This window comes from Porites lutea, chromosome 9 (genome assembly GCF_958299795.1).
Source record: "Porites lutea chromosome 9, jaPorLute2.1, whole genome shotgun sequence".
Classification (NCBI taxonomy): Eukaryota; Metazoa; Cnidaria; class Anthozoa; order Scleractinia; family Poritidae; genus Porites; species Porites lutea.
In genome coordinates, this window is record NC_133209.1 from 30,249,921 (window position 1) to 30,268,595 (window position 18,675).

The 18,675-nt window shown below is 37.4% G+C and overlaps 1 protein-coding gene across 4 annotated transcripts; it reads left to right on the forward strand.

Moving 5' to 3' along the window:
* The first annotated feature begins 824 nt into the window (after positions 1–824).
* LOC140948348 (octopamine receptor beta-2R-like) lies at positions 825–14,294 on the forward strand. Of its 4 annotated transcripts, none has more exons than XM_073397584.1 (2): positions 825–942; positions 11,103–13,456. In XM_073397584.1, exons 1-2 carry the CDS (start codon positions 931–933, stop codon positions 12,069–12,071), a joined length of 981 nt encoding a protein of 326 aa, XP_073253685.1. In that variant the 5' UTR covers positions 825–930; the 3' UTR covers positions 12,072–13,456. The 4 variants fall into 4 exon arrangements, with proteins under 4 accessions (XP_073253685.1, XP_073253686.1, XP_073253683.1 ...); XM_073397585.1 differs by having other exon boundaries at positions 842–942; positions 11,146–14,294; XM_073397582.1 differs by lacking the exon at positions 825–942 and adding an exon at positions 8,808–8,888 and having other exon boundaries at positions 11,103–14,294.
* The last annotated feature ends 4,381 nt before the right edge of the window (positions 14,295–18,675 follow it).

The window sequence follows — 18,675 nt, forward strand, 5'->3', positions numbered from 1 at the left end:
TTGTATTTAAATTTCTTGTTATTACATTTCTCTAGTTGCTTGAGTTAAATCCGGAAACCCACTGACTCCCAGTGCTCTTTTAAGCTAGAAGCACCCGAACGACTGCTCTTTCCAAAGTATTTCAACAACCTTTTTTAGGCTGTCTAGATTGTTCGGACGCTATTTAACGAAGGGCTTGCGCTCGGGAAACTTTAGCTTCTCAATCCCAATCTGCTTTTATCAAATCCCGTTGAAAACAAAAATTATTGCATTTTGTCGCTCCTCTACCAACGCAACGCCGGCACAATTTCGCGAGTCATTTTTTCGAATTCTTTTTGTCTGCTTGGCCATCTAAGGATACTTTCAGCCTTTTTTTCGTTTTTATCATTTATTATTTATCTGCTTATTATTTTCCAAGAATCTTGGATGCTATTTTAAGGTTTATTAAACTTGATATATTCCGATATATACACCTCTTTCCTTTTACTATTTCAAAATTTTAGGGATCCTTTCATAGAAGAAATATAGCCAAACTTGGTTCCCTCTTATCGATAGTTGCAAGGCGCAATCCGTAATTTTGTATCCAAACGCCAAGAACGATTTATGATCCATTTTCTTTGTCAGTACATTCGGAAATTATTGCCTCGCGACAGAAGCACAACAGGCCAAAAATGTCTCCTGTTCGTAGCACACATTTGTTGTATGCTCTGTTCCAATGAGAGGTAAAGGAGGCTATATCTGCTCCACATATCATAATGGACAACTATATTTTTATCTGCAGGAAACACCTATGAGGTTTAGCCAAAGTTATTAATCAATCAATCAATCAATCGAGCGAGATCGAGGCACGATACTGACTATGCTGTACGCACGTTGAGTGTAGAGGGAGATATATGCTAAACAACAATGTCTTGTTTTGAAGTTAAATCAGCACTAAAACAAAGCTAACTCATGCGAAATCAGGTAAGTTTAAAGTCTCGTTTTTTAACTGAAATTCTGAGTTGATATTTTCCTTAAAACTGAGCCCATATTTACTTTATTCCGCCTCAAAAGGTTTCCTCGTGTTAATTGATGTATACAAGTTTTTAAATTTCACTGCACGAGAGATGCACTAAGAGTCCGGCTTTGCATTCTGTGGTTCTTTCCTCGAATTAAGCTGTTTTTTTGGTTGCATGGCCAGGTTAAATCGCCACTGATTACATCTATACCTTTTTCAAACCCCAGCTGACTCAACATTTCTGACCCATTCAAACGGTGATAATCCGTACGTGGTAAAATCAATAAATGGCTTCTTAATATGATCTAACCGCTTGAATACGTTGAATTCGCTCATAACTTTCAACATTCAGTGGTTAAAGTTCGGTTCCTCCCGGCCCTAACGCCGAATAAAGTAAACTGAACGAAGAAACTGAGTTTTCCTAATTTTAGCTGCAGTGACAAGACCAAATAAGAAAACGGCGGGGCTATTCAGGGTATCATATCCGAGACTCTCCGCATTCTAAATTTAATTCCTTTATTTCCCGCCGTAAACGCATGTGATTCCAGATAAAACTGTCTTTAGTTAGTTTCCCCTTAAAGAAATTTTAAAATCGTCTTTATCCGTCATAATGTCCAGTTTTCGCTTGAAAAACTAGGCCGTCTATTGGACTTGACGTACAAATAATGGATGTTAAAAGCAAGTGTTTCACTATAAACGGTTTTAAAATTTAGAAAATAAATGTTCTTGCAATGCTCACTGCTGTATTTCGTAGGTATCTTGGGTACATTTGATGTTATTATGTGCAGGAGGGAGCATTACTTTTAATACTCAGAAAGCTTCTTTTAAATCACTTAATTGAAGCTTAAAAGATATAGACGAAAAACGTGTCCAGTCTTATCGATGTTGTAGCTGCAGGCAAGGGAGATTTCGAAGAAATGCGAAGCAAAATGTTTAAAAAAGTCTTTGCGACGACTGGTAATATTCGCTTGAACTTCTATGAGCAGCTGTATTTTTGTTTTTTTAGTAGCTGACGATTGTTTATCTGCCCACGTTAATGGTTCGCCCTAAAATTTCCATGGACATTTTACATTGCACTTATCTCGGTTATGTTTTTCACCTATACTCGCAAACTTGCCGTGCGTGTTTTTATTCGCTGAAAGTGAAAAACAACTATCAACTTTATTGACCCGCGATAAACTACCCGCCCCCAAGTCGGCATTTGTTTTTGAATCTTGATAAACTTTATGTTGTTTTGGCTCCATGGCTGAGAAAAGTGACATATTCATTTTTTATGCTATTTTTATACTTTCAATAAGCACATGCTATAGTGCCTTATATTTGGAGTTTCATCAATATGTCAACTGATATAACATGCACTCAGAAACTGTGACCAAACGTGTTATTCCATTGTTTGACGCTTTTGCCTTTGTTTTTGGCTCTGACGTGCGACCATTCGCCAGTAAAAGAGGATAAGTGTAACGTAGACCATACTAAACAAAAAAGATATGCTAATTGATCATTCCATATAGCGATCTTTTTGTCTTTATATGTAGTAATTGCACAAAATAGACTTATCAGCAGTTGTTGTATTATTCAACGCGGGTTTCCCACTTCCCTCTACCATTTCCCCATTATTTCTAGAAAAAAAAAATCTTGAAAAAAACATCTATCACGCATGTTCAGTGTGATTGTAAACAAGCCGAACAAGAATAACTTAATTTCGACTGACGACGATTGCTCTAAAATCGCATCATTAAAGGCACTAATTAAAACTCTTGAACCTGTGATTATATGTGGAAAAGAAACTGTGGAGCATTTCAACGAAATGAAATAATAATCTAGGCATTTCAGCTGGAGAAGTGTCTTAATGAAAAGGGCCCCCACTGTTACGCTCTTAAGATGATTATTCACACCACTTAGAAATCTAACACGCCAACACGCGGCATACGTTGTTTGGGCTTAAGATCGATGGATTAATTCATATTCAAAGTCATTATTTACAAACCACTGAGTCATTACTATAAAGACGGCGCTGCGCTCTTAACACGCGGAATTTCGCAGTTGGAATGAACTTCATCACAGTTCATGACGGCATTCACTAGAACAAGGCAGCTCCATTCAGTCACACTGATAACGTCCATGTTTTGGTTCATTCATACTACCCCAGCTTACATGTATTACATTCTGATAGCCTGTTATAGGCGTCTAGATAGGAGCGAGGTCAAAACAACAAATACAGGATATACAGCGAGTTTCCTTTTTTTCAGTGCGCACACGCAACTATCTAAAAGCCTGGAACAGTCTAATTTTGCTATAACAATCATTTTATGAATAAGGCTTTTTTACATTTCGACGAAGTTATAAGAAGAAGAACATACACAGACGTCATATTTGCCGTAACATGTATTGTAAAAAATGTTAAGCACGCTGCATAGATTTCTTATGTTTATGCACAGTGCTTCAAATTTGTGAACAAAGCCATATGAAATTTTCTTGAGTTAAAAGGTTACCTTAGTAACAGTTAAACCTATCGAAAAATCCCTCACTTATTTTATTCACACACGCCTCAGCTTATCACTACAAAAAAGTGTTAACGGCAACCTTTACTTGTGTCACGTCGTTTCACCGTAAACTTAGTCTTTCCTTATTTTTCGATTTTAGCGCGAAATTATTCTATCGCACGAGTCCCACAAACTCGTCAGCAAAACCTTAGACCGGACAATGACCATGCATTAAACATTCTGTACTATGTATATCATGGAAGACACAAGTAGAAAAAGTAAGAAATTATTCATAAAAGACTTGCAAATACCGAAAACTCCTCTTGGGGCACCTGTACCCAAAGTTTATTTGCTTTTAAAATTTTGTGTTAATTTTTGCAGGCGACGGATGACTTTCCTTTAAGACCTGATGCGTTACCGTGCAAAAGGTTTGCTTTCAATGCCACCTGGTTGGTCGGGCAAACACTGAAATAATTAAAAATCAATGAAATAATTATGCGCAGGAGCCCGGATAACAAGTAATTGGCATGTTTTCCGACTAATTCAAATTTATTAGCCCTGGACAAAAATCAGCTTGGGAATTTATTTTACAGGTCAAATTTGATTTCAGGTTAATTTTGATTTAACCTAGGTTGATTCTCAATTTTCTTTGTTTCCTAGCCCTAATTATTCATTAATTAGGGATAGGAGACAAAGTAAATTGAGAATCAACCTAGGTTAAAAAAGTTTAACCTGAAGTCAAATTTGACTTGTAACATATACTTGGAATCCATGCATACACTTATGAATGGCATTTAAGAAATTAAAGTTCATACACCATTTTCGATATATTAAAATTCCTCCTTGGCTCCGAGGCTTGAGGGGAATAAAACAAAAGAAATCACCTTGGGGCTGAGCAATGAATAATGCATTTCTTTTGTCTTATTCCCCCAAGCCTCGTAGCCAAGTATGAATTTTTAATATATCGAAAATGATCTATTATAATATTTCTTTCGATTCCTATGTTTTTATGGACAGAGAATGTTGTGCATTGGATAAGTTCAAAAAGAAATTCTTTACGAACTAGGCATATAATAGGCTAATTAAGGAAAAGCAGCAGAGTTTTATAAAAGTCAAATTCTCCTTTCAGTCCTTTGTCTTCTTTAAAAAAACTGGAATCTGTGAGATGATTGAACGAATTCAGAACCCTTTAATAATGTAGGTCTGTTAATGCTTGCGCTATATTTTGGCTAAAATGATTTCAAATCCAACCGAAAACCGTTTCCTGCGGAGAACCAGAATACATAGAGAATAATACATGGGGGCGCGGAGAGGTCAAATTTATCGTTGAGTGTTCAACTCGATTCGTTCACTAGTGAGATATAATCACGTCAAATAGTCAAGACGTTATCAAAAAGTACACTGTAAAATGCATTATGAAGTTGACACAATCTAAGTCTTTCAAAACGGCTTAATATAAGGTAAAAGGAAACAGCTATAAAGAGATGAGCAAAATTGTTCAATATATGGGACATATGTGTTTGATACGATATGAGATCACATGTATTCTGGTACGACATTTCTCAGTGGCCGAAACCCCAACAACTCACTATCGTGTATATAACTAGTAATAGTTGACCCTACAGCTGCCCCGCTCTGTATATTGTCGGTCAATAGCATTTTTGCTCGTTGTGTAGCTCTTTGAAATATACCGATTCATAAGGAAGATTTTCACACATATTCCAGACAATAGGTGAGATAAATACAGGAAACGCAAGGTTCTATAGGTCGATTTACACAGCTTTGATCAAAACATTCTCAGTTTCTAAACCGTAAGAAAAAATTTAATTGGAAGTTGAATTTTTCGCTATTTCTCTTTCACTTTTTACATTCAGTTCATTTTATTTGCCGGAAAGGAAGCCTTTTAGAAATAAAAAGGTCGTTTGATCAATTCACATTCGCGCATTCTAGTCTTATTTTAGACTTTATAGCAGAAGGACATCTGTGACCAGGGAATAAGTCAGCACAGAATTTGATTGTCGGCGAATTTCTGTAATCGTCCATCGTTCTGCTAGTGAGAAGCTAGCCGTTGTTCACTCGTCTTGCTTGTTTGGGGCTGAGTCTTATTCCGGTCAAAGAGAGAGTAAGAGTGTCTGGCAAGGTTTCCAATGAAAGATTTGTGAACTCGTGTCTGGCAAACTCTCCAAGCGTTTATATATACACAGTTATACGCACCTTATAACTTCTTCTGCGCTTAACGAGTGTCGTTAAAATTTTGGTCCATTAACTTTCAGAACTTTCAGTGAAACAACTGCTCCACAGAATGTCACTGATAACACGTAACGCAAAAGAGTGTCGAAGTATGACTGCACAACAAATGTCACAAAATCTACCTAAGCGGTCCCTTGGGGATGTTCTGTCTTTACGTCATCCTATTCCATTTCGTATTTGCGGGCGCAAGCAATAGAAACGTCATCATTACTTACCGATTCCTCGCGGCCCCTGTTCAAGCAAATCGAGATTGACTGTATGACTGTATATTTCAACTGTAAGTACTTTCCTGTTACTAGAGTGCCGCTCCTCGGGATTTCGCCTTCTGCGGGGGCAATAAAGCCCTTTATAGCATATCATGTGTGGATGTCAGTGTGATAAAGCCTCGAAGTGATATGATATCAGTTTCATGGCAATTACTGTGAAATTCGAGAAAATGTGACACACCAAAAAAAAGCGGTCCCTTGGGGATGTTTTGTCTTTACGTCATCCTATCCCATTTCGTATTTGCGGGCGCAAACAATAGAAACGTCATCATTACTTACCGATTCCTCGCGGCCCCTGTTCAAGCAAATCGAGATTGACTGTATGACTGTATATTTCAACTGTAAGTACTTTCCTGTTACTAGAGTGCCGCTCCTCGGGATTTCGCCTTCTGCGGGGGCAATAAAGCCCTTTATAGCATATCATGTGTGGATGTCAGTGTGATAAAGCCTCGAAGTGATATGATATCAGTTTCATGGCAATTACTGTGAAATTCGAGAAAATGTGACACACCAAAAAAAATAAATATTTCTGGAATGTTATTGTGTTGCAAGGGAAAAGCCAATCAGGCGTCAAAAAACTAAACCACAAGCAGCAACCGTAAATAGTTTGAGGTTGGGTGGCTTGCTCGCATGTCCTGATCTTCGCTGTGATTGGTCATTACGCGGTAAACATTCTTAAAACATAAGGTATCTGTTCACTTTTCGCATTGTCCAATAAAGGAACTCGTTATAAACTGAAATCAGTTAGACCATTCATACTCTCTGGTCGTTTTATCTTTGTTGCCCAGTGATTTCGTGATGAAGAAATTAAATTTCTCCGGCTACTTCTTCAAAGCGGGATGAAACCAAAAACACCATAAAAAAAACATGTTGACAGTAACAGCCAGTGGCTGTTTCTGTGAATATCTGTTCGAAGTAGCAAATCAATGCCTAGAAATTTCCATACCACTACTCAAAGGCCAGTCTGTTCCCTTCACCTAAGATCGGCGTTTTTCTGTCAAATTTCCCACGATTTTCGGGAATCTGGTTTCACATTCCCCAGAGATGATTATATTATTCAGTACGTAAGAAAGGAACTCTTGAATTTTCGGTTTCAAAAATATGTGACGAAAAAAGGTATAAAAAACTACGAATCAGGCATCTAAGATTAGATTTTTCGGGAAATAGAAAATAATAAGAAAACCTAGTCAGAATTCGTTGGGACGAATGCCGGAATTTTATAGCGACGCAAAAAGGCGTCCTTGGGTGCTCCTTTGTTGAAGACTTTTCTCAGGTATCAAGAGACTACCAAAATGTTCTGGTTTGTTCATTATTAACGACATATATAATATAAATCTTTGGTTTTATGGCTTTACTACTTTTCTTTGTTTTGAATCCTGAGGATAAATGTTCTGCTTACGTCAATAACTCAAAGTGGCGAGGAAAAAGCTTTCTTTTTAATTCCGGCAAATAAACGGATGAGTTCATCGTTAATAATCAGTCATTTCCTGGATCACGAAGCCTAAACAAGTGCCTTAGTCTTGCTGTACGTTCTAGTTTAATCCTGGTGATGGGTTTATCATAAGACAAGTGAAACGTCCGAACGAGAGCTCGTGAGAACAATACCGTGAAAGATGTCTAAATGGATTCTTTACCCTGGCAATGGCACAGTCGGTCTATCAGTTATAAATTATTATAAAAGAGAAACAGATGATTTGACTTTTTAAAAAAAATTACCTCAGACTGTTACGTTATAAGTCAAAATAGATGCATAATGACACGGCGGATTTAAAACAGGGGAAGTTAATTCCCTGCTAGTTCTAGTCTAGTTGAAAATATTTATTTAATATTTGTATTGAAATGGAAAACAAGCTGGACTCTGAATGACCAATAAGGCATTGTGGGCTAGCCGAGCTATTAAGGTATTCGTACAAAACTCAGCGGGATAGTAAAACAAAATAGTGGATATCTTCTCATGACAGAAATATTGATTATGCATTGGGTAAGTCAGTAATCTTAAGGAAATGACGTATGCATTACGTCATTCTAACATTATTGTTAGAGTTAGTCAGCATGGCGCCCCAAGGCTAAGTAAGGCGTGAGCTAAAGCATCAAGGAATAATTGTTCGAAATTTTTAACGAGAAATCACCAAAAGCAATGAAACACTTGTGGAAACACATTCGATAAAGAATAAAAAAACTGACGTAATTTCCCAAGAATATTATTTGAGACACTGAGATATAAACTGAACTGCATTGTAAAAAGATAATAAAATTTCAAGAACTACGCCAAAGCCGTAAATAGACAGTTTTATTATATAAACACCAATGAAATACCAGGTGAGCTTGCCCGCGAAAACTTGATATCTTCACATGTGAAAATAACGTGTTATCTTCACATGTGAAAATATCACCGTTGCTATGGCTTCATAATAAATCGCGCCTTTCACACCAAAAAACCATTAAGGTGAAATGGTTTGGTAGTTCATTGGTGTTTATATAATAAATAGAACATTACATGGCCGCTTGGAGATACGAAATTTCTCTTCTCGTGTTAAAAAAATATTTCACTCGTTCGCTGCGTTCACTCGTGACATAATTTTCAACACTCGAAGAGAAATTTCGTATCTCCGCGCGGCCATGTAATATCCCCTATATCTCCCCAATTCAAATTCCCATTTTGCGGCCGACTTTTAAATTAGCCCATGGCGCCAAATTAAATTAAAGCAAAGGACATGTGCGTACTCACTAAACACCGTTCGATCCTTATATTTGTGAATGCTTGTGACGTTATTAAACAAAACCGCCGTGGGTGAAGTGTTTTAAAATCCGGTATAGTATTGAAATTTCAACAACCGCACTGATCAAACAAACATTTACTACCTGGGTTCCTCGGGGAACGACATGAGCGCAACTGCGAATCACAACTTTAAGGTATTGTAAGACTCACTGTCCAGTTTTGGCTCCTAAGAAATCTGCGATAAAATCAGTTAAACTGGTGATTTACAAATATTCATATTATAATGCTAACATGGGGTTTTTATGAGATACATATCTTTTTTGTTCTTTTTCGATTAAAAGTACAACTTAACACAATGCAAGATCTCAAAGAAAAAAAGGGCGTTATCAGATGAAGCTTTGGAGAGCAAGGTTGTCCAGGAAAGTTCTATGCATTCACATGAAAATAGGCACAGCGACGGAGTCACAGTTGCTGACTATAGCAAATGCCGAGTACATAGTGACTGTCAAGATGCTTTCAAATTTAAAATATTTCATCGAATAAATCTCAATTTCTGACTTTCTTTTTCCCGACCACTTACAGGAAATAATTTTCTCCTCAAAAATTTGTTTTTCAAACTTATTTTTTAAAAAAAACTTAAGCTTATAGTGATTCTTAGGAAAAGAAATTAAAGAAAATAACCATCATAAGGAGGATATTAAATAAGATACATTTTTTTGTGATGTAAATTTGTTTCAAAACTGCCAAATATGGCATCTTATTTCCCAAAGTTAAGGAGGTTAATATAACCACGGTTGGGCATTAAGAAACATTTTTTTTTGCCAAGTGCATGTTTTCGTGTGCATTAAGATACATTTTTTGCTAAGTAAAGTGCATGTTTTCAAAGCTGGCAATCTAAAACTTGCAACTTAAGTTCGAAATTTAAACTGAGAAAGCTCTCTAAAGATCTTCGTGCTCTTATACTCTTCACTTCAACTGAAAATCTGAGAGCTAAAATTAAGATTCTTGTGAAGAAAGAGGAATAAAAAAAAATAGAAAGTGAAAAAGAAAATTCAAAATAATTAGAAAGTGCCGGACGCGGGCGAGTGAAGTACCAGTCGTTATCCATACTAGCTCCGCAGGCTGATACAATGTTTTCGAAGGTTGCTTTTTTATAAAATTAGAGCAATTCTATCGTGAAGGCGTGCGTAATCTATTAAAGCAGTATAGATGGTTGAGCTTTCATTTGTTCTAATCCGCGATAAAACAAGAAAAGTGCAACACTTTCTTACTGAGAATTAAATATATGCAATTCAAAAAGCTTAAATAAAAAGTGTACATGAAATAAAAATTAAAAAACCTCAAAGTTTATTTAAGCTTTAAAATTTACATGAAAATTCACAGAAAATTATCGACTGAACAGATAGACTGTTAAAATTAAGTTTACTGAACCATGGATCCAGTTTCATTTTTGGGACCAAAAAATGTTTAGAATTTTTTTTATAATTTTCCTTAACATAAAAAAAGAGATTTAGAAACCTCGTGAGCGCGAGAAAGGAAACGTTTGTCTGTTTGTTTCTTTACTTGTAAGTGCTTATTTCCTTGGAGAAACGAAATTTGCGGATGTAGATTACAGTAAAAAATAAACAGCTGCGGCAATTATAAAAATACCACGTGGGTTAGAGCAGACAATAAGACTCATATCTCATTTGTCAATGACCTAAACACCGTCTAAATTTTCGATAGACTATTAAACAAGAGCAGGAATTTTAATAGGTCATATACATGCATGAATAAGTTAAGCCATATTGAAGCGGCAGCTGTAAATACAGTCTTGGCGATTGAATAAATCTTTGCACGTACAAGGTCAGCATTTGCATTCGTTTCTAGGAAACTTTTTAACTTACATGCAGAATTTCATTTATTTGTTTAGTCTCTGAAAACGTGCAGTTTGTCCCCGTTTAATCATCGTAAAGGTTCGTTGTCCTCCTTATAAAAGTACGACGAAATTCCCTGTTTTGATATTGATATCCAGGTTATTAGACGTATATCACCTTGATTGAAAGGAAATTCATTGATATCAAAATGGTTAGGAGAATGACGCTGCAAAATGAGGCACGTTTCTGCTCCGTGTTGGTTCAAAGGCCGGTAATTATGACACTCATCTTTAGACAGCACAACAAGCGTCAATTAATCCAAAGAGAAATTTCTTATTCATATTTATTTTTAAACTGTTATTTACATTCAAAATCAATTTCAAAATTAATCGTCCATCGAAAGACAATCTCCCGTCATTACTCACTGGAACAAATTGTTTTGCTTCATTGTTCAGTACAAGCCTTCTTTTTTCTTGTTAGTATGAAAATGAAAATTTCTTTCTTTCTTTTTTTGTCACTTATTAACACTTTTGCACTGTTTTTCTCCCGTAGATTGCAGAAAATTTGACAAACATTTCTGCGGATATTATTTCAGGGTTGAATGACACAAGTATGCAAGAACCCCTCTGGTATACTGTACTTGCCTGGCTTTTCACTATTTTAGGTTTTGTTGGTAACAGCTTCGTTATCTTGTTAATTTCTTCGAAGAAAAAACTAATTCGCCGAAAAACAAACTGGTTTCTTCTTTCACTGTGTTTTGCTGATCTTGGAGTCAGTCTAAGCATGTATCCTGCCATGACTCTTTGCCACCCAAACAAGCATTGCCGTTTTGTTTTGCTCGCGAGCTTTCAGTGGGCTTTCCTGTACTCTTCGGTGATAAACCTGTGTTTGCTAACAGTGGACCGATACATTGCAATAGTGAAACCGTTTATGTATGTGCTGTTAATGTCGACTTTTCGTGCCGTGGCCTTCATTTGTGCTGCCTGGCTTATTCCTTTCACGCTCAGTTTCCTTCCCTTTACGTTCTTGTACAGCCAACAGGGAATCATTGCAATGAAGGGCTACTCTTACCTCATGATTGTGGGGTTTGAATTTATTCCCACGCTCACTCTGCTCTTGGTAACATCTCATCTTATCTTCATCGCCAGAAAACACGCTCGCGAGACGGCGTCGGTGATGGCTCAGTTACGGTACAACCAACCAATGACGGAGAGCAATAACGTCGCAACCTTGCGGCATGATAACAGAAGACGATCTTCAGTAATTTTCATCGTCTCGATTGTGGTCTTCTTCATCTTTTGCTATTCGGCAACGATCGCTCGGACCTGCTGTGATATCTTTACCCTTTGTAGCTATCCGCGTGCGTTTTACAGGGCGAGCCAGCTACTCCAGATTGCAAACTCCGCATTCAATCCGCTCGCGTACGGATTTCTGAAACTTGACATCAAAGCAGAAGTCAAAAAACTCCTTCGTATTGCCACTGATGATGACCGGTCGTCCATGCAGTTGGAACAGAGATAAGCCACATCTCTGGCACTAAGTGAGAAGATACCACAAAAAAGCGAGCTCTGCTTGGCTAGTTCAGGATGTCTCATCAGGTTGTGCCTCAAAACTGAAAGAGTGGTCTTTTTTATCATATTTGTTTTGTAGAAAATCTCAAAGCAAAATACAACCAAATGTAATAGGTCTGGAATTTAAAAAAAGATGACTTAAACATCCTCTGAGCCCAGAAACGCCTTCACAGAACCTCGAGAGGTGGGCGTCAGTGTTCTTCCTAAAATGAAACGATAATTACGGGGATTTAGGTGCCAACAAAAAGGGATCCCATTTTCAGCCTTCAGGCAGTTTTAAGGGAAGGAATTTCGGGATTTAAAGTACATGAAAGGGTAGGCAAATCTTTCACTTATATTTCTCAAAGGTTGTTATGTCTGAGTCTGTTTAAGATTTATTTATTAGACCAGCCACCCAAGCAGTGGAATGCAGTGTTACTTACTATGTATATATGTGTAAGAAAAGGGGTACCATTTTTCATGGGAGGCTATATGAAAGGAATACCTGTTCGTTTAAAAAAGGGATGGTAAAAGGGGGTCGTTGGGCCTCTGGGCGGGGCCTCCCCGAGTAAATAGGGAGCTTTAGCATCGACGACTTTAACTGCAGCGAAAACGTCAGTTTTAAAATGAGTGACCGTTTTTTCAATCTTTGTCGTGTTTATTCCAATTTGCTGAAAATGGCAAGTGTAGGCGAATTTCCCTGGAGTTGATTTCTTGAGGACCGCACACACGTTTAGAGAGAGAAAAAGAGATTCCTCGTCGCTTGTTTACGTCCTTCATAAAACATGCAATTAGGCATTTTCACGTCGTAGTCGTGCAAGGACGGTAAAGAAATGTACAAAAAAGCGTGATGCACGTGCAAAGTTGTTGTTTTGCGTAATAAACCTCTTGCTTTTTCGACGTCCTCTTTGCCGTCGCCGTCGTCGTTGCTAAAGCTCCCTATTCTTTGTCGAGTACCCACCACCAAGGCCGGGAGATGGGGTACATCTTACATTCCCAAGGTACCACTTCTTGAATCAAACCCAGTTGCATAGGGAGCCGGAGTGTCTGAGTTAAGTCTTAAACGAAAAAATAAGGTAAAGCTTATTTCATGGTCAGTATAATAATATATTTATAATAATTTATAATAATTCAAAATGCAACAATAATAAAAGCATGATACGTCCAAAGTTTATCATGTTTGGTAAAAACAATCAATAATAGGAATAACTTGGCCGTCTAACCACAGACGTTTGTGATACCAGTGAAGATGCATTTTTTACCGCAACAGTGACGTTATTCTTTTGACAATAGAACAGGACATTGATGTAGCTAGCATACTTACATGCTAGCCTGGGACCACGCTCCGCAGTGGAGGAAAAAGGCACGGGGTTAAAAAGAAAAAATATTGGTGAGCGAAGCAAGCTAAGCGGTTGCCTGGGGAGGGGGAAAGGGCGCCACCCTTTCCCCTTCCCAGACTACCTCTCGGCTCACTTTACTCGCCGATTTTTTTTTTCGCCCACGCCGATTTTGTTTCTCCTGTTTCCTCCAATGTGGAGCCTAGAGGAAAGGGACCTTTAATTAAATTATTTGAAAAATACCTTGCTTGTAGCTTTATCATTTTAATTTATTTAACGTTACTCGAGCATGACCAGAAGATTTCCCTGTTTCAGCTATTTGTTTTAATTAAGTAGGTATGTTTTGAGGCTACCATTTTTATATGGAAGATATACAAAAAGAATACTTTTTCTGTCAAAAATGGCAGCTGAATGGTTGCATCTCGTGGAGGAGCCTCTCCTTGCTTGCCACCCTCCCCTCCTCCCCTGATGCTTTCTGCACAGTTAGTCCAGTATTACTACTACACCGAGCTTCCAACAACTTTGCCGAGTACAAAACTCAATACAATGCGTGTAATACATGTAGAGAGTTATAGATAAACAAAATCTACTAAACAAAATTGATGTAACATGCAAACAACAACAAGCTTTATTTGTTGGACCATACAAGTACATACAGTATTGCAAAAGCTATTTATAATTATGTTTTAAGAATAAGAACTAACATTTAATCACTGGCCAATTAAACTACTTTGTTAATAATTCGTCGCGAAAATCAAAGCAAGCTGAAATAAATTTCATGAATTGCATATAGAAATTAGATGTGTTCATCAGTTCATTGATCAAAATGTTCACAGGTAACTGGGTAATATTTGGAATTAGAATCTTAACTTTATTATAAAAATTATTCGTAATCAAAGAGTATTTAGAACAATTAAAAAGAAATTGAATTTCGTCTTCTATTTGATTGGATCCACAAAAGGGCAGTTCCATTTCTGGAAGTTTGATTATATCTGTATACCAAGTTCTATCAGTTTGTGGTTACTTATTAAAAAATTCTAGTTCTTGAGAGTGGTGAAGTGTGTTTTGCCAATATGATATTATATTCTTGTTTCATTAAACCTGCGAAATCATTACTTTCGCGGTATCTAACAAATCAGTGTTGAAGTCAGGTAGGTTAAAATATTCTGACATCTCCATCAAGTGAGGGTGAAAGCCACGCCTACCATTGTAGTATTAATCAAATGACATTAAAAAGCTTGCTTAACGAAAGATTCTTCATCTTTAGACTTAATATATAAAATCTAGTTGAGGATTTTATGATTGATAGTGATTTTTAAAGGTAAGCGACCATTGTTGTCCACCTCTAGGTAACGTTTGCAAAATTGGAGGTGTGTCTTTTCAAAGTGAGCTGTCCCAAGTCCTCAAATCTGGTTTGGCATACACACCCCAAATTTCACTTTTATATGTCAGAATAGGGGAGATCATCGTATCAAATATTTTACAAGCAAGAGATGTTTTTAGTTTGCTGAGATTCGTATGTCGTCTCAAGCTAAATAGGGCATGAAGAGCTTTTTCTTTGAGATGTTCACGTGACACTGAGAAATTTCCTGAAGAGGAGATTCGACTCGATTTCCTAAATAAGTGTACAATAATTTGACCATCTATGAGAAAGCGAAGTTCAGCCTTTTTCCTGGCACGTTTCTGAAAGACCATAATCTTAGTTTTCTTGAGATTGATTTTCATTATCCACGAAGCCTAGTAGGAGGACAACTTATCAAGGCAATTTTTGCAATCCTGTTTTGGATCGTGATAATATCATTAAATCATCTGTATAAAAAAAAAGAATTTAATTTTGCACTGTTTGGCAAAACAAAAAGATCAGATAACGTATTTTCAAATGCGGAATGTAGGTCGTTTATATAAAGATTAAAAATCAGTGGACTCAAGATACAGCCTTGCATGCCGCACGCCTCTCGCATAACGGAAGGGTCGTGTTTGCTTTTGGGCAATTTTGATTGCGCATGTGAAGTTGAAATTAAGCTTTTAATCAAATTGTAAAAGCAACCACCAACATTAATTTGCAGTAACTTATGCAGGAGCCCTTCATGCCAGACCGAGTCAAAAGCTTTTTTGAATTTTCAAAGCGAGCATAAATCTTTTCCTTGTGATTATAAACGTACTTATCTAATATCAAGGTTCGGAGAGTACAGACGCGGTCTGGTGTGCGGTTATTTGGTAAAAAAAAAAAAAAATTGAAATTTGGGAAGTGTATTGAAAGACATGACATGTTCGAGGAGTCGCTGATTCAAAGATAGAACAAAACAATTTTCCCAGGCAGCTGGAGACACAGATAACTTGGTAATTTGCCGGCCGGTTCATTAAGCCCGCCCGATTTATAGATGGGAGTAATAAGACCACCACATTAAGACTTAGGCATGGTGCCTGGGGTAAGAATTGAATTAACCCTCGGACGTTGGGAGCAGGTCAATTGTGGGTTCATATGTTCCCGTGAAAGAAATGAGTGTTAATGATATATGAAATAAATCATATATGAAGTGCGGAAATGAAATGAAAATGAAGAAATGATCGTCGCAGTGAACGCAATTTATGCAATTGCGTAAAGAAGCTTGAAGGCTTCATAGTTCAGTTGGTAGTTCATATTTGATTTATTTCATATTTTATTAACACTCATTTCTTTCACGTGAACATATGAACCCAAAATTGACCTGCTCCCAACGTCAGTGGCTTCATTGCTCAGTTGGTAGAGCATCTCATCGATAATCGCGAGGTCACGGGTTCAAACCCCGTGACCAGGCTTCCAGGCTTCTTTACGCAATTGCATAAATTGCGTTCACTGCGACGATCATTTCTTCATTTTCCTTTATTTCCGCAGTTCATATATGATTTATTTCATACATCATTAACACTCATTTCTTTCACGGTAACTAATAACCCAAACCCCGTTGAAGTCCTGAATTTTTTTTTCTAGGCTTCTTTACGCAATTGCATAAATTGCGTTCACTGCGACGATCATTTCTTCATTTTCAGTATTTCTAACTCTTGATAAAATCCAAGATGGCGACCATGTTTGGTGACGTCACAGACCTTCAGCAGCGCCACCACCCATAAAATATACCTTATCTTGTAGAGAAGTTCAAAGGCTTTCCACTGAAGGAAAAATCGTTTCAAAATATAGCAACATATCAAAAATCCAACGGGGGGCCTCCATCAACCACCCCCTTGTACCACGGTGGGGGTATGACTTTGCGTTTACGTCCGAGGGTTAAATAATTTGTCATAAATAGAGGATATTACACGGTGGAGCGAAGATATGAATTTTATTTTCGAGTGGCAAAACAATATTTTACGAACAAGCGCAGCGAGTTGGTAAAATATTGTTTTTTCCACGAGTAAATAAAATTCATATCTTCAAGCCGCCGTGTAATGTTCTTTTTATTATATAGACGAAAAGACCGATAAAATAATAGAGGGAAATGACCGTAATTACGTCATCGATAAACTCACGTGTGAGATTATGGAAAATAAACCACTCGAGTCCCGGATGTAGTTTTTATGAATATTACGAGTGGTATGTTTTCCAGTAAAACACTCCTGTCCATGTATACAGGCATCAAAGTATCAATACTAGCTTTTATCATTTCATTTCAAATTTCATCCGAAAATGGAGATTTATTATTCTTTAACATAACATAACTCGCTTAACTAAATTTCCTGGCCATATAACAAAAAATGCCTTTACCTGCCCTTTAACATTGAAGTCTTCACCAGTTAACGAAAAAATATAGTCTCAGAAGTTATATTTTGAGTGATTTTAAGTGATTTTGTGTTTACCGTTGACTATGCTTATAGGAAAAGGACAAGGCAACAGCAAGGCCGAAAGTCTTATGCTTATTTTCCTATCTCTCGTTCGAAAAAGCGCTTAAACGGCTCATAGCTCTCCCCCTCAAATCAAATTCCTAGGCTTTCGAAACCGATATCCTCGTGACTGACACTAGTATTTCCTTTTTTCAGTTTTTTTTTTTTTTGGGGGGGGGGGGGGAGCGGAGGCGGGAAAAGGGAGACTCCCATGCGACATAAAGAGGTGAGAATACCAGTGCCTTGGCTGCTGTACCGAAATGCCGGTCTAACGCCGGTCTGCGAACATTTCATGCGAGCGCGACTCGCCTTTGGAATCGTCTAGACGACAAGCATAAAAACATTTTAGTATTACAAGGACATTTTAAGGTACCTTTTTTTATTTTTTATCTCGATTGTACTGTACTAATTAGGTAGCTATTTGTAACCATTTTATTTTTAATTTTGTTACCCTTTAACTCCCTTTTACGATATCTTTTACATTTTAGAATTATTTGTAGATTGGGGCCACAATGTAAACTACTGGGCTAACCAGTAATTGTGAAAGCCATTAAAATTTTATTGATTTATTTGAAATACTTGTCGGTTAATTAGAATTAAACTGGCAAAGGAGACTAATCTAGGCGTGGCCCAGCCCTTATTAAACACTCAAGGATCCCGATATGGGCGTGGCTCAGGCTTTATTTAACCCTAAAGGATCCCAGTCTGGGCGTGGCTCAGCCTTTATTAAACCCTAAAGGATCCCATTCTGGGCGTGGCTCAGGCTTTATTAACCCCTAAAGGATGCCAGTCTTGGCGTGGCTCAGGCTTTATTTGACCCCCGAAAAGGGCCAAGCAAACAACTGAACCACTGAAGAAGAGGGGGCATCCTCGAAACGTCTGATTTTCCTCTTTTTTCAACGCGTATTCTAATACAGTATGACGGCATTTGTTTAAGTGTTTGTTTTAACCCTTATGGTTAAACATACTAGTGGATTTTAGTCAGTAACACTTTAAAGACCAATTCAGCAATTCTACTTTTAAGCGATACAAGGAGCATGCCCGTCTCCGTCATTTGATAGGTTCCCCCGTTCAATAATCATTGTTGATAATTAGAGCGGTTTTCATTTGACTGTCGTAAAACCAAAACCAAAGTTAATACACTAGCCAACCAAAGGGCGTAGTAAAACCAAAACCAAACCAATTCCTCAATTACTTTCGACAGTCAAGTGAAAACCGCTCTAAGAGCGACTGTCTGTAAATATCAACCAAAATCGACTTTTTGCAGCACAAGTTCAAAATTCAAATTTCGCTCATTTTTGGCTCATCGATAACCCTTAATGAGTAACGAAACATGCTGTAGTTAGTTTTCCCAAATAACGAGTTCTTTTGTTAAAATTC

Coding starts and splice junctions, on each gene's coding strand:
- LOC140948348 (XM_073397581.1), top strand. CDS start 10,759: ATGGTTAGGAGAATGACGCTGCAAAATGAGGCACGTTTCTGCTCCGTG. Junction 10,822..11,102: donor CCGTGTTGGTTCAAAGGCCG/GTAATTATGACA, acceptor TTTCTCCCGTAG/ATTGCAGAAAATTTGACAAA.